The sequence below is a fragment of the Amia ocellicauda genome, chromosome 5 (assembly GCF_036373705.1).
Source record: "Amia ocellicauda isolate fAmiCal2 chromosome 5, fAmiCal2.hap1, whole genome shotgun sequence".
Lineage (NCBI taxonomy): Eukaryota > Metazoa > Chordata > Actinopteri > Amiiformes > Amiidae > Amia > Amia ocellicauda.
Genome location: NC_089854.1, coordinates 17,973,554 through 17,994,264, shown reverse-complemented (window position 1 = coordinate 17,994,264; position 20,711 = coordinate 17,973,554). Strand labels below are relative to the sequence as shown.

General features: G+C 43.6%; 1 protein-coding gene across 1 annotated transcript; it reads right to left on the bottom strand.

Annotated features, from left to right (window-relative positions):
• Positions 1–3,763: 3,763 nt before the first annotated feature.
• On the bottom strand, positions 3,764–20,711 carry LOC136749628 (uncharacterized). Its single transcript, XM_066704091.1, has 2 exons — positions 17,625–20,711; positions 3,764–6,301 (listed from the first exon to the last, which is right to left on the bottom strand). Exon 1 carries the CDS (start codon positions 20,579–20,581, stop codon positions 19,901–19,903), a length of 681 nt encoding a protein of 226 aa, XP_066560188.1. The 5' UTR covers positions 20,582–20,711; the 3' UTR covers positions 3,764–6,301; positions 17,625–19,900.

The window sequence follows — 20,711 nt, the reverse complement described above, 5'->3', positions numbered from 1 at the left end:
ACATGGTTGAATTATTGAATTGTGTGCCACTGTAGAATGTCTTACAATTTCCCACTGTAAAGTGATTCTTCAGACAGCCTGTATACTTTGGTAAGGAAATATGCTCCATTTCCACAGTAACTACAGCTTCTGTTAAATAAATCTTAAAGGATGTTTTTTTTTTTTTTTTGCATCTCTACAAGGTTATTTCTACTGGTTGTTATGGGATAGACTGTACAGTGATTCAATATGTATACCATGTACATGATGTCAAAAACTGATATAATGACATATGGACATTCATATTTAAAGAGAACAATACTATGGACAGAGCACTTCTTAATGAAGTTTAATTTGTAATGACTGTTTTTTATCACTCTTTTTTGTATATACTATTGCAGCATCTGTTTTCCATAATGTCTTTGTGGCAATACATATTACTATATATTTATTTTCAAAGGTATATTAAAGAAAAAAAACATCTGTAGAGACTGACTTTTATCTACTTGATCTAAGACTGGGGAATATGTGTGTTTGTGTGCATGTTGTGTGTTTATGTGTGATTTGATTGTGTAGGATTAATGTCTGCATCTGCCAGTTATGGAAAATATAAAAGTCATCTTCATGTGTATTTGTGATAATTGCATGTGTGTGTGTGTGTGTGTGTGTGTGTGTGTGTGTGTGTATGTGTGTGTGTGTGTGTGTGTGTGTGTGTTTGTGTGTGTGTATGTACTTGATCTGATTTGGAAAAGGTTGCTTTTAAAAGAAAACTATAAAAACAAAAAAGACACAAAATAGTCCTCATTCGATACTTTTTCTAGTGGTAAACCAAGATTAAGAGAGCTAAATGTACCCCTTTCCTTATGTGACCTTCCTCTGTAGAATTCAGTGCCATTCAGTGTTGTAAGTGTGTGTGTGTTTGTGTGTGCTTATTTCCCATTGTATGCAAATCAATGTGTGAAGTGTAATGTTATGTATATGACAACAGCGTTACTTTACTGTTGTGTGTCATGTTTGATTAACTCAAAGACTGTACACTAATTGTTTAAGACATTAATATAAAACCCTGATACGAAGAAGACCAGAGCTGCTTCATATTTTGGTATCTCTGTGAATGAATGCCATAAGTTTAATTTCAATATGTATATTCAATGTCCTAGTTGAACACTGCCCATAGTTCAACCTAATATAGCACTAATTTAATAATGAACTCTCCACCTAAGCGTAGCATTCCAGATAGATCTGCTGCATCCCTATATCAATTTCCACACTCATTGATTCATATGTTCTCTTCATAGTAACTAGACTGATCTTCATAGCTTTTAACTACCGAACCTTATCTGCTCCCCATAGCTGGAAAGACACTCTGTGAGAATGACCACAGTAAAAGCAAAGAAATGCCAAAGAATGTGAATTCAATGCATGCTTTCCCCCACCTACACAATATTATCTTTGCTTGCTTCCAGAAGCAATATCCCCCTCAAGATCAGACGTGTTGAAAGTAATCCTTGGGGGGAGTGAGAGTCAAAGTGTGTATATGTACCTCATGCTTCATTCTGGTTGAATGTTTGAGTGTTTGTGTGTGTGTGTGTGTGTGTCTGTGTGTGATTCCCTAGGGCCACCGAGAGATGAAGAAATGATTACAGTCTACACTAGCTAAATTAATTCTGCATGAGTCACAGTGTGGCTGGAAGCAGACCTTTGCTCTGTTGATGACTGCAGCCCTCAGTCTATGTACAGATGTTCATGCATAGTCTGACAGTTATGGGGGGACGGGATGCCATAGAGTCATCTTGTCAGGAACTGAAGTGGTATGTCCCATGAGGGGAGGTGTGGAAGGTGGAGGTAGAACCACCCTCCAGAAAACAGGAAATCAGCTGGGGCTGGGACACCACCATATGGACTCTGTCTCTGTCTTTTTTTCCCTTCTTTTTTCAGTTTTCTTTTTGTCCTTCTTTTCTTTTTCTTCTCCATTTCTCTTTTTGTCTAATTATTTGTGTTTTTCTGTTAATCTTGTGTCTTTCTGTCTGTCTGTTGCAAACCAAAGCTACTTCACGCTTCGCAATGAAACAAGGACCAGAGGTCACAAGCGGAAATTATATTGAGTGAGGAATAGAAACAAACAAAGAGGACATTTCTTTACACAAAGAGTTGTTCAAGGAATTAGTCCATGAGAATTTGGGGTCAGTTAGCTTCTACCAACTAAACAGGCAAGATTTATGTTATTTAGAATGTACACGGACAGAGGAATTCAATTTGCTTAATTCACAAACAGAAGTAAATATTTTACCAATGGATTTTTTTTTTCTTTTTTAGTGAAATCAACAATCCAAACAAAGGATTTGGGAGAGAAGAGAAGGTGCGAGTTTGTTGAGATGCCATGAAGGAAAATAAATGGCACTGTGTTTTTTCTTCTTAAATCTGTGCTGAAAAGACATGTTAATGGGGTGCAATGGTATAAATAAGGGTACCATGGTTCCCATGTGTGAGAAGTAGAAGAAGTAGTTTGAGAGAGCCTAAGAATAGTGTTGCTCTGTTAAAAAGCTGTTATAAAAATAACCTGTTGCTTTACCTCCAACTCTATCTATTATCTCCAAAAGCTCTATTATTTGTTGCTTTGGTTGGTGAATCCAAGTAGCATAAAGGCTACATCGCTACAGTATGTCTCCTTAGTTGCTGAAAACGATTCCACAATGGGGCAAAGTACAGGAATAATGTGGCCCATCATAATCATAATAAGAATAATATACAGCCCTGAGTAAAGATCTAGGACTCGGCTACAGAAATGGCATCAAATCACAGGAAGGTGAGCTCTCATCCTGCGTGGGGGAGGGAGGTACAGCCGGTGGTCTGATTCTCCCTCCTTCCTGGACAGCAGCTATCTAGCGGCCAGTACAAAACAAGACTGGATAAAGACTTAACGCAAAGAACTCTCAGCATCTCCCAGGGAAGCTATTGTGCAGTAATTTCTTGCAGTCCGAGATGAAAAATGATGTTTTTACAGGTGTCTTACAACGCAGACCACAAATTCTGCTCAGCTGGAAACTAGATTGAGGGTTTTTTCCTTTCTTTTTTTAATCTTTTCTTTTCTTCTAACAACTCCTACAATGAAAGTGGGCTCCAAAAAAGAAAAAAGAAAAAAACCCTTCACTGGCGGCAGCTAATGTATTTAACACAAACTTTAACGACAGCTCTCTAATCATGACTAGTATGAAGGCACATTTACTAGGAAGGTGTTGTACATTTATTTATCATTTGTTTGCAGAGAGGTGCACAATAAAGGTGTCAACATGTCACGTTTGAAATGCTTTACAGGCCATTTAGGTTTTGGTCATTTGGTCTCTGGTTGCAAATTGGAGAAGATAGTGAGATTAAATCCAGTCTCTGGCACCTGTTTTTTAGAATCAGACCGCAAACAATAAATATAATGTTAAAGATGAAGAAATGAAAGCATATGGACAGCTGGTGTTTACTTCTGTGGTTCTCTACAGATGTTGTGGAAATGCACGGGACAGCCAAGATTTAAAAAATCAGTTAAAGTAACAAAGTCAGAGTAACAAAAATAAAATACTGTGTTAATAAGGGTTACTGGCTGTCATGGAAGGTTTAATATCTCAGAATGACAAGAGCCATCCAGCTCAGGCTTGTTCCTGAAATGTGAAAGGTCAGACTGAATAGGCAAATCCAGTGAGATATGAGCTATAAACAATTGGAAAGTTTATGATGATCAAAACAACCAAGATCACAATGACTCAAAAAACATACAGGATATTCAATAAATCAATCCCTTTTTATTTTGTATAGCACCCTTTGCAAGGTAACCACAGAGCACTTTACAGATTGATAAACAGACAACAAAAATAAACAAATAAATAAACCATAACTGTAATAAAATACAATAAACCATTAGGCACGGAGGAGAGAAAAACAAGAACTCCTATGGATGGCAGATTGTTATAGGAGAAAATAAATCTCTGGGGGTCTATGGTTTAAGGCCTAGGGCTAATGGTTGCCTCCCCTCCAGCCAACATAATTCTATGTTACAGCAACAAGAAGATCAGAAAGCACGTAAACGATGCTGATAGCTCCTTCCCCTGGTGGTGGTGGGGGGGGGGGGCGTGGAACATCTACAGCCCTTGAGTGGTGATGACTCATCAGACCTTGGGGTGTTGGTGCCCTGTTAGCCCTCCGTGGTGGGGTGCCTCATCAGCCTTCTGGGGTGGGTTGTGCCTCTTCGGGCTTACAAGGTGGGGGTTAAGGTGCCTCATCAGCCCCTCAGAAGAGGTTATTACTGGAAGACAAAAAAATACAATTGTGCTCATTTGCTGATTATAAATTGCAGGAGATGACAGAATACATTGTGCATAGCATGTCCATGGCACAATGGTGGCACTATGGCTTATAGTGACTAGAAAAACAGAGACTAAAAGATTAATCTTCAGCCGTGATTTAAAGGTGCATCTCTTACATATGCTGGTAGATCATTCCACAGTTTCAGGGCCGTATAACTAAATGCTCTGATAGTATAATGATACTATCCTCTTCAGACACATTGTTAGCATTTATGCCTAATGAAGTGGTATACACAGCTGTACCCAACTAGATATGCTTATATTAATATTGTTGTTATTTGTAGTGGCTTTTTGGCCTCCAAGTTTTATTTTTTCTGAAGGAACACAGAGAGTCAACTTCAACCACATGGAGGGTAGCTTGCTCTTGACCCCAGGCATTCTCCTGTGTCTCCAGTCCTTAACTCGACATATTTCAGTATTGCAAATCCCCCGTGTGGAATCACCTGCATTCACAACAAAAGATTGTGATCCTGGAGCCCATCCACTTAAAAAAATCATCTGTTTTTTATCATGTACATTGAGTATCCCCATCCCAATATGTTCTGAAAAGCAAATAAAAGAGAAAGGTTTTGAAATCTAAACTCCCTGTAGGGATTCAAGGTTCAAATCTGTAAGGTGTTTGGTGTAGAGTACAGCACATAAGTGCATTTAAAGGATTCAGAGTTCCCCAGTCTTAGGAAATAGGCACCTTTTCTAAATCCAGTATTGGCCTTAACAGATCATCATTTTGTCCTATAGAAAATTAGTAGTGCGAAATTTGTATTTAGTGGGGACACATTAGAATATACTTTGTTTTTTTGAGAAGAAAAACGGTCTAATATTCATCTATTTTAAACATAAACTATAATCTGGATTGTTTAAAATGGAAAGAAAGAAAGAAAGAAAAAGAAAAAGAAAAAATGGAAAAGAAAATAACTTAATAAAAATATGAGTTCATTGAATTTGATGAATGGCAAACAGGGGCTACATTATAATCTTTTTTGTCGTCGTCCCCACCCCCCACTCCAGGGCGAAATATTGCATTTGCACATGTTTCCCCAAAACATGACTGATAACAGACGTATGAGAAACGGTGGACAATTACTTTGTGAAGTACACTATGCTCTGGGGAAACATTAAAATGAATTTCATCCCTCCACAAGAAAAAAGCAAACCCTGGTGTACACATCACACTAGCAACTTAAACATATGTGAACTCACTGAGCACAAAAAAGTCATTGCCTCAAAGCACTCTATTTGAGCTTGGGGGAAAAAAAGCACCCCAATTAAACACTATTCTACTTTGTTCACTTGTGGTTGGTGCAGTTTTCCTTATAACAACCCTTAGAACAATACATTTAGCTGTTTAGTTAAATGCCAGATATTACTCATTTCTTTTGCAGATGGAGGGATGTTGAAGATGTGAGAAAGAAAGATGAAATGAAAATAAAATTGAAGATGTCTGTATTGTGGCAGTTCATATAGGAAAAATAGAATTGCACTCTGTAAATGAAAACAAAAACTAGCACTTTACAGATCGATAAACAGACAACAAAAATAAACAAATAAATAAACCATAACTATAATAAAATACAATAAACCATTAGGCCCGGAGGAGAGAAAAACAAGAACTCCTATGGATGGCAGATTGTTATAGGAGAAAATAAATCTCTGGGGGGTCTATGGTTTAAGGCCTAGGGCTAATGGTTGCCTCCCCTCCAGCCAACATAATTCTATGTTACAGCAACAAGAAGATCAGAAAGCACGTAAACGATGCTGATAGCTCCTTCCCCTGGTGGTGGTGGTGGGGGGGTGGGCGTGGAACATCTACAGCCCTTGAGTGGTGATGACTCATCAGACCTTGGGGTGTTGGTGCCCTGTTAGCCCTCCGTGGTGGGGTGCCTCATCAGCCTTCTGGGGTGGGTTGTGCCTCTTCGGGCTTACAAGGTGGGGGTTAAGGTGCCTCATCAGCCCCTCAGAAGAGGTTATTACTGGAAGACAAAAAAATACAATTGTGCTCATTTGCTGATTATAAAATGCAGGAGATGACAGAATACATTGTGCATAGCATGTCCATGGCACAATGGTGGCACTATGGCTTATAGTGACTAGAAAAACAGAGACTAAAAGATTAATCTTCAGCCGTGATTTAAAGGTGCATCTCTAAAAATATAATTGCACTCTGTAAATGAAAACAAAAACTATGTCAGTTTGTTCTGATAGGAAACTCAATTCACCAATGTAAGGTTTTTACACCTAATTACTTGAACTGACCAATATACCAATTACTTGGTTCTACTTTTCTTTCCCACTGAAATATTGCTTTTATTGATAAGCTCTGCCTCATTGCGAATTCGTTACAGATGAGTTCCAGGTTACAAATGAGTTCCATTCTGAAGGACGTTCATAAGACGATTTTGTACGTGAGTCAGAATTTGTACATTTGTACCAACAAATATGTTGGCCCAATACTGTTCATAACGTAGCATATATGTTCGTAAGTTGCCTATGTGCATTCATCTACTCTACTACTGTATTTGCATTTTTTGTAATTGTATTGTCATCTATGGATACCATGATATAACCATTAAATATGATTTTTACTGAAAAATGCCTCACGCCCATTAATAATGACAATGTAGTAGATATAAGAGCAAATCAGTAAATAACTAAATGTAGCAGGTGGCTACAATTTAAGACTAATAGGTTTTCTCAGAGTTTGTGTCACGGGCAGGCGTGGCAAGCAGTTAAGTCAATAGATCAGTCTTAATTGATTTATTATGATTTATTTAATCAGATGTCTGCACTGATTCGATTAATCATGGTTGTGTTTTTACTGAAGTGTGTTCTCTTACTTTGTTATATTTATTTTGCACCCCAACCTCTTTGTTTGGTACTTAAACACAGAGAAACGGTCATTTACAGTAAGAGGCAACCAACTGACTGAGCACGCGAAGAGGGGAGACTGGGCTATCTCCTCCAAAAGAAAGGGGGATTCTGTCTTGCGCCATTGCACCTGTTTACAATTGAACCAAGGGATTGTAAATTATTGGTTGCTATAACGATAGGTTGCGTATGCAACCCCGGTTATCTGAAAAAGGAAGCATTGCCCAAGGGGGAGGAGTTTCTGCGCACTTCTGTAGGAACCCGATCGAAACGTCACTCTATCAAAGCTCCCATTGGCCCCTGCGCTCGTCACTCAGAACAGGTCCCTCCCACTTCCTGTTCTATAAAATGTGACATGAGCGCAGGTTCATCCTCTTTTGCCAGGAGCAGGACTCCCGCGCAACCTTGCAACCCTTGGGCAGTGCTTCATTTTTTCAGATACGCAACCTATCATTATCTTTCAAGTCGGAAGCACTGCCCAAGGGGGAGGGGTTACTGTATAACAAAACTGTCGCAAAGGAGGAGGCAGCGAGCTGATAAGGGAGCCTGCCCCAAGGTGTACTGCTAGGGGACCTCGGCAACACAACTCCAGATAGTAACCTCAGGGGCCCTGTAGGGCCACACCTGAGCCGCCCAGGAGCGAGGACCGTGGTCACGCTCTACTGGGAACTGTCTGCAATTAGCATATACAAAGTGGGGCTACAGAGGTTAACAACTCTTACGCCCTCCGCTTACAAGAGCAAGGCCGGCTGCTGTACTAGTGCAGCTAGGAGCGAGGCTGTAATCTACTTGCACAATACCTGGCGCGGGAAATCAAGCACTTGTGCGGCCTCCACGCAATATCATGGCAGTGGACCCCTGATCCAATAGGAGCGGGGCCACAGACTCAATGAGAAAAATACAACATAATACATAGCTGGCTAGTCAACAGAGTAGCCGAACTGAACAATATAAAATATATACATATTGCGCGTCAGCAAGACCTTCATACTGTAAGCGCGCAGCACAAGAGCAACCAACTCAACTAAACAGTACAGAGTGGAAGAACTCTATTGTGCTGACAATTTAGACTTTGTACAAACAAACTATATACACCACGGGGCTCAGGAATGAACTCATGTGCCGCCCATGGAACACAGGAGCAGTTGACGCCTGCTGGTTAGACCGGCTAACGCAGGGCAACATTAGGTCTACTGTGTTAACAAATTAACTATATACACAGCGGAACACAAGAGCCTGCTCACGTACCTACCGCTGAGGGCAGCAGCAGGGGACTTTTGCTCTATGGCACACAGCCAGAGTGTGCCACAGACCTGCAGACCAATGAACTATGTACACAGCAAAACAGGAGCAGTTGACACCTATCGAATAGTGCAGCTAACGCAGGGCAACTACAGCTCTACCGTGTGAATAAATGAACTATGTACACAGCGGGGCACTGGAGAACTCAAGTGCCCTCCACTGGAGGACAACAGCAGCTCCATGGCGAAATACAGCAAGAGCGGGCCACAGACCTACTGACCAATATACACAGAGCGGGGTACAGGCCAGACGCATGCACCACCGCAACACAGTTATAATGAACGAACTATATACAGGGGGCCTCGTAAGGCAACATGCCTGTAGGCTGCATGACAAGCCCTGGGAACACATCAATAGGGCTGTCAGTAAATCCAGGAGCAGCTTGCGTGGGTGCTCGACTGGAAGGCATAGTCTGGTGGAAGGGAAAGACACGGTTCACTAGCTCCCTCAGGATGAACTTACAGGGGCAGACTGGGAGAGGAAAGGCAGGAGCCAGAGCCCGTAGGCTACTGGGGCTCGACTGCAGCCAACACCCTGTTCCCAATGGAAGGGACCGGTCCCTTCACATCCAACCTGTAGAACAGGGCAAATGTAAGCGGCGAGGCCCAAGATGCAGCCGCACAAATGTCTGCCAAGGGGGCACCTTGAAAAAGGGCCCACGATGTGGCAACACCTCGAGTTGAGTGGGCCACCAGATGATCAGGCACCAGGGTCTCAGTGGACTCGTAGGCCATGGCAATGGTGTCCACAATCCAATTCGTGAGGCGCTGCTTTGAAAGTACCTGGCCATGTGTCCACAGTCCATAAGACGCAAACAGTTGGTCTGAGTGCCGAATGTCCTTAGTGCATTCCAAATAGCACCTGAGGGCCCACACAGGGCAAAGCAGGTGAAGCCGACTCTCTTGCTCTGAATCGAAGGGAGGAGGATGCAAAGCCATCAACTCAATAGGCCTGTTGACATGAAATGGAGACAGCACTTTTGGGAGGAACGCAGGGTTAGGCCGTAGTGTGACCCTGGAGCCATCTCCCGCAAAACGGATACACAATGGGTGTACGGACAGGGCGTGTAACTTGCACACGCATTTTGCAGAGGTGATTGCCAGTCTTAAGTGACACCAGCTTCAGCTCAGCTGAGTTCAGTGGCTCAAATGGGGCTTGGGAAAGTGCGTCCAGTACTACATCAAGACGCCATGCAGGCAGTGAAAGTGTTCGAGGAGGCCGTAGCCGTCGAGCTCCCTTTAAAAACTGCACAGCCAGAAAATGAGACCCAGGAGGCTCGCCATCAATCTGGACATGACATGGGGAGATGGCCGCCAGATACATTTTGAGCGTGGACAGGTCCAACAGCTCTTGTAGAAATTGCAATATGACCCCGATGGGCAATTAATTGGGTCTTGACCGCCATCTTGGCACCAGGTGGAGGAGGCCCGGATTGGGGTGCCAAAGCATGCCCTGCACCTGGGACAACAAGTCCGCTCTCTCTGGGAGCTGCCAAGGCTTTCCGTGGAGGAGGGTAATCAGGTCTGCGAACCAGAATCTGTGAGGCCACCGTGGGGCTATCAGCAGAACTGTCGCTCGTTCTCTCCTGACCTTCTCCAGGACCACCGGGAGAAGGGGGAATGGTGGGAACACGTAAAGGAGACAGCGCGGCCATGTGTGGGCTAGCACGTTGATCCCTAGGGTTCCTGAGTGGTCTTGGATGGAGAACCATAGTGGGCAGTGTGTAGACTCTTTACCCAGGCAAAGAGATCCGCGTCCGCCCTGCCGAACCTGCTCCACAGTTGTTGTACCACAAGCGGGTGGAGGTGCCATTCCGAGACCGGGGTGCCTCCCCAAGGGAGGAGGTCCGCCGCCGTGTTGTACAGGCCTGGAAGGTGAACTGCTCTGATGGAGCGGAACCATGGCTGCGCCCACAGAAACAGATGGCGTGCTAGACAGTACAGTCTGCACGACCGGAGACCTCCTTGCCTGTTGATATAGGCAACCACCACTGTGTCGTCCGTCCGAACCAGCACGTCTGTCCCGCAGGACTGGCAGGAAATGAGACAGTCCAAGGAGTACTGCTTGTAACTCCAGGATGTTGATATGGAGGGCTCGTCCATCACAGACTGCTCCCTAACCCTTCTTGGAGGCGTCTGTCGTCATAACTGCTCTGTGGTAGAATGGCCCCAGGGACACACCGAGGGTCAAATCTTTTGTTTAGGTGATTTAGCAAACTGGCATCTGAGACAGATTCAATCTAACGGCAATTGTTGTTTGGCCCGAATGAGCTGGTTTGTGTGTGTGGAGACTTACAATCCTTGGCAGAAAAGAAACGCACACACAAAGAATGCCCTGTAAGATGATTTCTCAGGCTGTGACTCTGGCGCCAAAACAGTAGCACCATTTAAAGTGATCACATCTGAGCAATCCATACTGGGAAGCAGGAAGATGTTGAAAAACACAGTGCACCGCACATGGAAAAAAGTGAAAATCACCTTCACAGGCACTCGGAACTATGAACCTCCTCTAAAAAATCTAACAAATAGAGAAAAAGGATGAGAAGCAACAAAGTAAATGAATGATCAATTTTTTTCTTTCTGTCTTTCTTTCAGTTATTTTATTATGACTCCCCTCCCCAAAAAAACCTGATGTCAAAACCATCCAGACATGTGGTTACGATAATGAGACAATGGCAAAAAAACATAGTCTCTTAAGCTTTGCATTGTGAATGCCCACTTGGAAGCCAGCTTGGTATACTTCCCAAGCAGCCATATACATATAAATATAAAAACATAAGATGACTTCCTCGCTCAGAAGACCACCAGAAACATGTACGAAAATGGTAACAGCAGTCTCGCAAGAAACTAGGTCACATCAACCAACTTTCTCAGGTGTAAGTTTCTGAGGGGACAGACACCTCCCTCTCTTCAGTTGGCTTGTTCTGTACTAAATCGTGGCTTCAGTTTCTATGAGACCCCCAATGGGCCCAATATATTCAGCAGCAAACAAATTATGACAAATGACAGTACAATGTCTGTGGAGCGCAGCATCTCCAGTACTAGTCCTGGAGAAATCCCAATCCTAGGTGTTTGGAAGGGTCTTCAAATAATGTCTACAGATCATCATCACCGATTAAGCCAATGAGTTGGATACTCTAACTGAGAGCTGATTTGGAATGGTAACAATAGGTTGTGAATGCAACCCCGGTTATCTGAAAAAGGAAGCACTGCCCAATGGAGAGGGATTTCAGCACACTTCTGTTGGAACCCGATCAAAATATCTCTCTATCAAAGCAGCCATTGGCCCCTGTATCAGTCACTCAAACAGGTCCCTTCATACTTCCTGTTTGTATCAAAGGTGATGCGCACAAAGGAACTTCCTCTTTTGCCGGGAGCCTTGAACTCCGGTGTGACCTTGCAACCCTTGGGCAGTGCTTCCTTTTTCAGATAACCAGGGTTGCATTCTCAACCTATTGTTATCTTTAAAGTTGGATGCACTGCCCAGGAGTGCTGTGGCATGTCCAGAACATTTTGAATGGGGTGGCCGAGAGGGGGCATAGACCCAATTTAGGGGGGCCATCCTTAATCGATGCAAGGTGGAATTGTTCAATATAGTTATGATGGTTAAATACATTAAATAATTCAGTTTAGGTTTGGTACATTTCCTTCTTCAAATAAATCATAATTCAATTCCAAAAGTTTTAATACAGTGTTTGCACTGAAGGTTAAGATTTTATATGAGGGTAGCATATATTAGTAAAGTTGTGCCATTATGGAGAAACTGTAAACAAATTATAAATAATAATTCAAATAAATAAAATAAATAAAAATACATATATACAATAACCCAAAATGCATTATTGCTCACTTGTGGTCTGTTACCCAATAACAAAATTTCAAACTGCACCTTTAAAACAGCTGAATGCACCTGTCCCCCTTCATTCATTACTATGACTTACAAGTGTTACATGGAATGAAGATGCTAGATAAATTTCTCATTCATAATCACAATTAATAAATATACATAAAACATCTTAAAATTGAACACTATTCTTCCATTGTACATACTGTAGATTGTCCACAGGTGGAAACACTGGGGTTTATTAATGAAGGGTTTTACATCGATTTGCTATTTCAGACTTTTTCTGTGAAGAATAAAATTCAAATTAATGTTAACATGCATTCATCACCGCACATATTATTTATTAGTTTAGTTTAGTTTATTATGACTATGCTTTTTATGAGTTGATCATTTTTCATTCCTTTTGCAGATTATTATTTTACTTTTATTGTTGTAAGAAAAACAGTATATAGAACAGATATAGAATTGGTGTAATGTAAAACCCTTGATGAATATAGGCTAGCCTATTGATTATGAATGTGGCTTGTTTTGGGGATATTTGCTGTGCTGTAGTGGGGAAATCATCAACGGTTGAACGATCCCAGGGGCTGTTAATGCCATTATGTTTTGATGGGAAATTCTGCTTATTGAAAGCTGTAATGATGGTCCCAAATCATCACTGCTACATTACTGCATTTTCCCTGCTGCCAAGACACCACAACATTGTCACCACCTTTATCTCTGCTGACAGTGCCACATTTCTGACAGTGGTGGAAGAAACAGATTTTTTGACTAGTTCAGTAACAAACAATATTACATTTCTGTCCAATCTATATCGCCGCAATTACTCTTCATCATCACACCACTGTAACACCTTTCCTTTCACTGAAGGTGCATTCAGTTATTTCCTTATTGCTGCCATCTGCTAACTCCTAACTAGTTAGGGGACCTCGTGAGGTCTCCTAAATATTGGTAGAGTTAGGAGTACTTTTAATTCTAAAGAATCTTTATGAATAGCTTTTACTCCTAAGAGTAAAAGTAGGATCAAATTGACGTCACTCAGATATTTCACGCGCTTAGGACTGATTTCTCACTCTCAGATGCTTTATCACTGCTCCCACCTTTTTGGTACACCCCAGTCGACTCATAGGCCATGGTAATACTGTCCACAATCCAGTGTGAGAGGTGTTGCTTTGAAAGCGCCTGGCCCTGTGTCCACACAAACAATTGGTCCGAGCACAGAGTGTCCTTGGTGCACTCCAAGTAGCACCTGAGGGCCCACACAGGGCATAGCAGGTGTAGCTGACTCTCCTCCTCTGAATAGAAGGGAGGAGGATGGAAAGCCATCAACTCAATGATGGCCTGCTGACATGGAATGGAGACAGCACTTTTGGAAGGAATGCAGGGTTAGGCCGGAGAGTAACCCTGGAGCCATCTCCAGCAAAACGGGCACATGAAGGGTGTAACTCACGTGTTTGGCAGACGTGATTGTCACCACAGGAGTAGTCACCTCCCGCTCTACTAGCACAGCTAGGAGTGGCACAACAGCAAGCTCTACTGTGTCAGCATGGCTAAATAAAGAAGCAGGGCAACAGGAGACCAACTCATGCACCCTCGCTTACCACAGGAGCAGCCCTTTTCAGCCTGACCAGCACAGCAACTGTGCTGTATCTAAGAAGTATTCACTAAGTGGGACAAGGAGAGACCAGCTCCATGGTCTCCGCTTAATACAGGGGCTTAGTGAACTGTATACAACAGGGTAGCAGAGAAACACACACGCCCTCCCATTATAAGACATGTACATTCATCGGGCTACACAGGGCCAGCCTGGGTGGCCTCCACTGAGACGACATTGAACTACACTCACCTAAAGGATTATTAGGAACACCATACTAATACTGTGTTTGACCCCCTTTCGCCTTCAGAACTGCCTTAATTCTACGTGGCATTGATTCAACAAGGTGCTGAAAGCATTCTTTAGAAATGTTGGCCCATATTGATAGGATAGCATCTTGCAGTTGATGGAGATTTGTGGGATGCACATCCAGGGCACGAAGCTCCCGTTCCACCACATCCCAAAGATGCTCTATTGGGTTGAGATCTGGTGACTGTGGGGGCCATTTTAGTACAGTGAACTCATTGTCATGTTCAAGAAACCAATTTGAAATGATTCGACCTTTGTGACATGGTGCATTATCCTGCTGGAAGTAGCCATCAGAGGATGGGTACATGGTGGTCATAAAGGGATGGACATGGTCGGAAACAATGCTCAGGTAGGCCGTGGCATTTAAACGATGCCCAATTGGCACTAAGGGGCCTAAAGTGTGCCAAGAAAACATCCCCCACACCATTACACCACTACCACCAGCCTGCACAGTGGTAACAAGGCATGATGGATCCATGTTCTCATTCTGTTTACGCCAAATTCTGACTCTACCATCTGAATGTCTCAACAGAAATCGAGACTCATCAGACCAGGCAACATTTTTCCAGTCTTCAACTGTCCAATTTTGGTGAGCTTGTGCAAATTGTAGCCTCTTTTTCCTATTTGTAGTGGAGATGAGTGGTACCCGGTGGGGTCTTCTGCTGTTGTAGCCCATCCGCCTCAAGGTTGTATGTGTTGTGGCTTCACAAATGCTTTGCTGCATACCTTGGTTGTAACGAGTGGTTATTTCAGTCAAAGTTGCTCTTCTATCAGCTTGAATCAGTCGGCCCATTCTCCTCTGACCTGTAACATCAACAAGGCATTTTCGCCCACAGGACTGCCGCATACTGGATGTTTTTCCCTTTTCACACCATTCTTTGTAAACCCTAGAAATGGTTGTGCGTGAAAATCCCAGTAACTGAGCAGATTGTGAAATACTCAGACCGGCCCGTCTGGCACCAACAACCATGCCACACTCAAAATTGCTTAAATCACCTTTCTTTCCCATTCAGACATTCAGTTTGGAGTTCAGGAGATTGTCTTAACCCAGACCACACCCCTAAATGCATTGAAGCAACTGCCATGTGATTGGTTGGTTAGATAATTGCATTAATGAGAAATTGAACAGGTGTTCCTAAAAATCCTTTAGGTGAGTGTATATGCTAGGGAGGCCTAGCGAGACAAGCCCTGCGTAGTCGTGTAAACAAGCACCGTGTTATGGAGGCAATCCACCTGGGCTCCTCCAGAGCAGGGTCTCGGTAAACCAGCACTGCCTGTTGGAATAGGACAGGTCCTTAGGCTCTGCAGATGATGGAGAGAGCTGCAGCAGGGACGGGGTCCTCAGTCATGCTGCGCCTGCGGTCAAGTCTCAGACACAGGAGGCAGATCACTTCTTCACTCCAGGAAGGCAACATGCAGTGGCCAGAAGCAGCACAGCGGCAGGGGTGAGAGGAGGATCGGAGCCTATCCATGCCCATTGAGTGCCCCACATGCAGGCTGGACAGGTGAGCATGCAGCAGTGGCACTGATCATTGTCAGTATCGGAGGCACACAGCAACTGGAGCACCCTCGCAACAAGTGGAGCACCTATTGAGAGTGGCCGCTGTAAACAGGGGCAACTGCACATCAACCACATAACAATGTTGCTGCACCGGGGCACTGGGTCGAACAAGGGAACACTACAACCGGGTTGTGCCACAGCAACAACGCGGAAGGACCCAAGGAGCGATGCCAAGCACTGCTGAGGTGCACCGAATAGAAATGCTGTGTATCGGAACACAGGAGTGCAGTAATACAAGTGCCATGTGGGGGGGGCCTGAGTAAAGAACTGACCGTCGAGTCGAGTCCACAAGGGGATCCAACAACCTTTCATTGCCGCCCCTGCTGAAATTGCATTGGATAAATGGATTTTAATTGCATCGACCTATCTCTGTGAAATAGAGCTTGGACACACTTACACACATTAATAACAAACTACGGTTGTGACTCACGTGAGTGAAAATCGGTTCTTGGTTATTGGATAAATCCATATCCAGTCATGGCCAATCAGAATAGAGGATTGTCATGTTGCGTCTGTGAGACGCTTCTCAGTAGTTTCAGACCAAAATACACAGCAGTCTATGTGAGGTGATAATTATGGTAAAATAAAAACATTGCAGGTCCAAAATGTCAACGAGCTTGGCAGGAATCTCTGCTGCAATATTTTGGAAAGTCATTAACAAAAAAATAAATGGCATTAACAAAAAAATTATATCAATGACTTTGTGCAGTTCGACATCAACCGCATCTGAGGCAGATAGTGGAGACAACAAATTTGCAGCTGGAGCCAGAGAGTCCTCCATTGCCAAACATCTGGAGTTTAGAGGTATGCAAAGAAAAAAATTATAAACTTTACACTTCCCTTGATTGTGCAGACGGTCATCTCGGGTGTCACATGTGAAGACGTGTTTATACTTTGTCAGTTTTAAAAAGTTTTTCAAATGGGTGCCAGTCAAAAAGTTTGGGAACCGCTGAGTTAGGTGATGGTTGTGTTATGGTGTGTCTCCCTGTTGTGTTTAACCATAATGTTACAAGAGGTGCTGGGAGGGGTGATTGGTGTTGCCTATTAATTGGTGTTATTTATTATGTTTATTTTATTACGGAGTTTGGGGGGTTTTATTTTCACTTGTCATTACTTTTGTATTTGTTATATTACTTGTTAATTTTCACTTGATTTGCTTTGTTTTTTTCACTTAATTGTTTTCACTTAAAGGCAACATTCTCACCAACTGCAGACACCAAGTAAGGACACACCCATCTGATTGGGTGGTGTCCCCCACTCCTTTAATTACCATAACTGTTTTCATTCATCTCCTGACCCCTGCTGAAGAGCATCTGCTTTAAAAAGAGTGCAGAGTGCAGAGAGCAGGAAAGGGGGGGGGGACCTGGGATTGAGAAGGAAAGGGGACAGCACTGTGGGGAGCTAGGCAGGAGGGTGTGCGACAATGGGGAACAAGACTAGAAGACAGCCTTGAGGAACAGAGGAAGCTGCAGATGGGAACAGGGGAATTGTTCATGGCAGGATAAGTACTCTGATGTCTTATGGGAAAACTCTCCTTGGTTTTGAATGAGTTTTGGCTGATTACTGTGCACCCTTCCTGGCTGCCTTTGCATAACATGAGTGTGGTATCCTGAGGAGAAAAGGAAAGTTAATTTGAGAATGGATACTGGACTGATTTCCTATTTTTCCTACTTATCTGACGGGGCTGGTAGAGACGGTGTGTGGTCAGCTGGGCCTGAGATGGAAAGCAGTGCACCTGTGGAGAGACACGCTGGAGAAAAGGATAGCAGAGGGACGTGAATGGGAAAATAACCACTGTAGCGTGTGTGGTTTCACTTACCCGGCCTCAATGACGCGTCCCCTCTGAATGTCCTTTCCTTGTTCCTCTCTCCATGCCTAGGATTGGTGGCACTGCAGAGCCTGGTCCAGGGGCTGACACTGTAGGAGGGGGACCCCGTACTGCCAAGCCTCCTAGGAATCCACCTGCCATGAACTTGAATGGACATTGGTGACTAAGACTCCTTGCAGCATAATTGCACCTTAATTCCAGGACTTTGACTTTGGGGGGCCAAGACAGGCTTTACTTTTAGCATAGTTTTATTGGGGATTTTCATAGGATTAGTTTTAGTATTTTATTTTGCCTGTCTTTTAAACATTTTCTGCTTGTTTCTTTATCGATTGCTAGCGCAATCGCCTGTTATTAAAGGCAGTTTTAGTATTTCTAATTGTAGGTAATGGGGCCTCTAGGCCGGCGGACTTCGTGCCCTGCCTGGCAACCATCGTAATAAACTTGTTGTGTTGTAATTCCAAATATTGACTCTGTGGTGTGTACATTGGGATCTTGCTAAAGCCTGTGCAGGGAGAGGGGTGGGGGGGAATAGTGAGACCCCTTCCTCACTGGAATAAAATAGGGGTGGCGTGGTCACGTGACGGTGGCAATTTTAAGCTTTTTTGTGTGTTGGGTGGTGTAATGTTGTCAGAGCTGTAGCTCAGCTAATTAAGCAAATGGACAGAACAACTTGATTTCTGTGTAGTTAGGCTATCTTTCAATTCCAGACAGTCACATCCCATGAGCCCAGTACAATAAGGCATCTTCTCATTTTAAATGTATTTAGAGCCCACTCTTTCCCCCTTCTGGCAGCAATCTATTATTTGGCTGGACATCACACGCAGTGTAACTCAGCCACTAACTGCCCTGGACAACTGCAGCCCACACAGTTAGGCAGTCCAGTGGTTAGAGATCAAGGGCTATGGGGGACCTAGGGGATGTAGGTCTCAAGTTCACTGCAGCACAGTCCGGTAACCTAAGGGAGTAATTTTACTGTACACTGTGCTATGAATAAATCAACACAGCAGCAGTTACTGAAACAGGTTAATCCATGTTCATCTTTGTAAAACAGATTGAATGTAATGTCATGCAGAAAAATGCCAATGGCACCTCCCTGCAACAGCACCCTCTATATGGAAGGATAAGAAAGAAACCACCTGTACTCACTGTTCTGTTTCACCGGGCATGTGAAATTAAACAAGGGGTGATTAGTGAAAATAACACTTCTACATGTTTGAAACTAATTCAAATATGCATATATATGTGCATGTATGTAAACATTGACACAGGGAGTGTGAGTATATGGAGAACGTGTGTTTTCAGTTTTGTTCAGTAAAATTATACATAAGAAAAGGGGTTTTGGTAATTATTTTCCTGGAGTTTGGGTACTCATGAACTCTGCTACAAGATTGTTGCAACGTAATTATTGGATTTACATGAATCTACTGTGTGCATTCCTTTAATAAATGTTAGAAACAACACATAATTAGTTTTTTTATACATTTCTAAGTGTCATTAAGGATACTTTTCTGTGTACATTTTAAGGGAGGCAGTGTTGGTTGAAATATGAAGGAGAGGTACAGTTGCTCACAAAGACTGTGAATAAAGCTGCACACTATTTAAGTAGTGGTATTTTGAGTGTTTTTTTTTTTTAGAATTTCAATGTATTTTAAAATTGTTTGTTTTGGTGCTCTGTGTACAGGTCAGGGGTCTCTCTCTCTCTTCCATGCTGTCAGTTAAGAAGAAACTCCCAGACAGCCAGGACCCTCCTTCCTGTTTGTCCCTTGCACTCCCCTCCAGAGATAACACACTTCTCCCCCAGCAATTAATTGCTGACAGCAGGCAGGCACAATAAATTCAACTGCGCCAAGAGCCAAAACACAACACAGTGCAATCAGTGGTTCTTTATACATTCGCTACTAAGGTCCCAAAAGGTAAAACGGATCATCATCATCACAGAAGATAGGAGCTGTCGATGCACAGTAAGCAAAGGGAAGTTTTTCAGTACAGTCCTAAAATAGCTGCTTTTTTTTTTTTTTTTAAAGGAGGTAACTGTAGTTTACATCCATTAGGCATGTATTTAAAAACCAAACTATCCAGGGCCCTTTCTGTTATTTCTACAGTTTTAGTGCAGCTGTTGTGTGTGTTCTTTTACCTTGATGCAGCATAAACCTCACGGGAGGTGACTAAGCTCGTTCACTATATTTATAAGTTTGCTTTTGGAACTTCTTGTGTGCCTGTGCAATGGGGATGTGAAAGTAAGCATTTTTCAGATCCACTGTTGTGAATCAGTCGCCAGGCATGATGGCCTGGGACATGGTGCACAGGGTGAGCATCTTGAGGTGACATTTCAGGCGTCTCAGATCCAAAGTGGGGTGGAAACCGCCATCTTTCTTGGGCACTAGGAAGTATGGGGAATAGAGAACCTCATGCTGCCCCGGAGGGGGCACTTCACGAATTGCTCTCTTCTCCAAGAGAGTGGAGACTTCTACGCCAAGCGCCACACACTGCAACGGGTCCCTCACTCGCATCCACACCACGCCTTGGAAAGGGGGTGGACATGTCTGAAACTGTAGGGAGTAGCCAACTGTTATAGTTTGGAGCACCCAGGAGTCTTGGGTGCCGAGTTGCTGGGGGGTGTATGGGTGGGCCAGAGGCTGTTGGAACGCCTCAGGGCTGCGGCACAGGAGGAGGGGGGGGCGGAGGTCCGCCAGCTGTGCTCCTGGCACGTGTCGTACTAGGCTGCCGGGTTGGGTGCCTGCCTCCCAGATCTCCTGGGGGGCGGGGCTGCTGCCCGGGCTGTTGCCTGGGCTGCTGCCTGGGAACCAAGGTCGGGGGGCCTCCCCGCCGTTGAGTTCCCGTAGCCTGCCTGAACTGCTGGGCCTGGTGTGGAGACTCGTGACATGGTGGGGTAGGGCCTGGGCTGCTGTTTGCACTTTGGGCAGTGTTCTCAAATTGAAAGATAACATGGAATAAGAAACTTGATTATTCTTCTCTGGCCTAATAAGAACGATTCACCTGGCAGTCTGAGTAGCTTTAAGGCGTGATGATGGATCTTTTTCACAGATGCTGTGAACAGTCTTCTGCTGTTGTAGCCCA

Excerpts from the sequence above, each read along its gene's own strand:
- LOC136749628 (XM_066704091.1), bottom strand. The coding sequence starts at position 20,581 with ATGTTATCTTTCAATTTGAGAACACTGCCCAAAGTGCAAACAGCAGCC.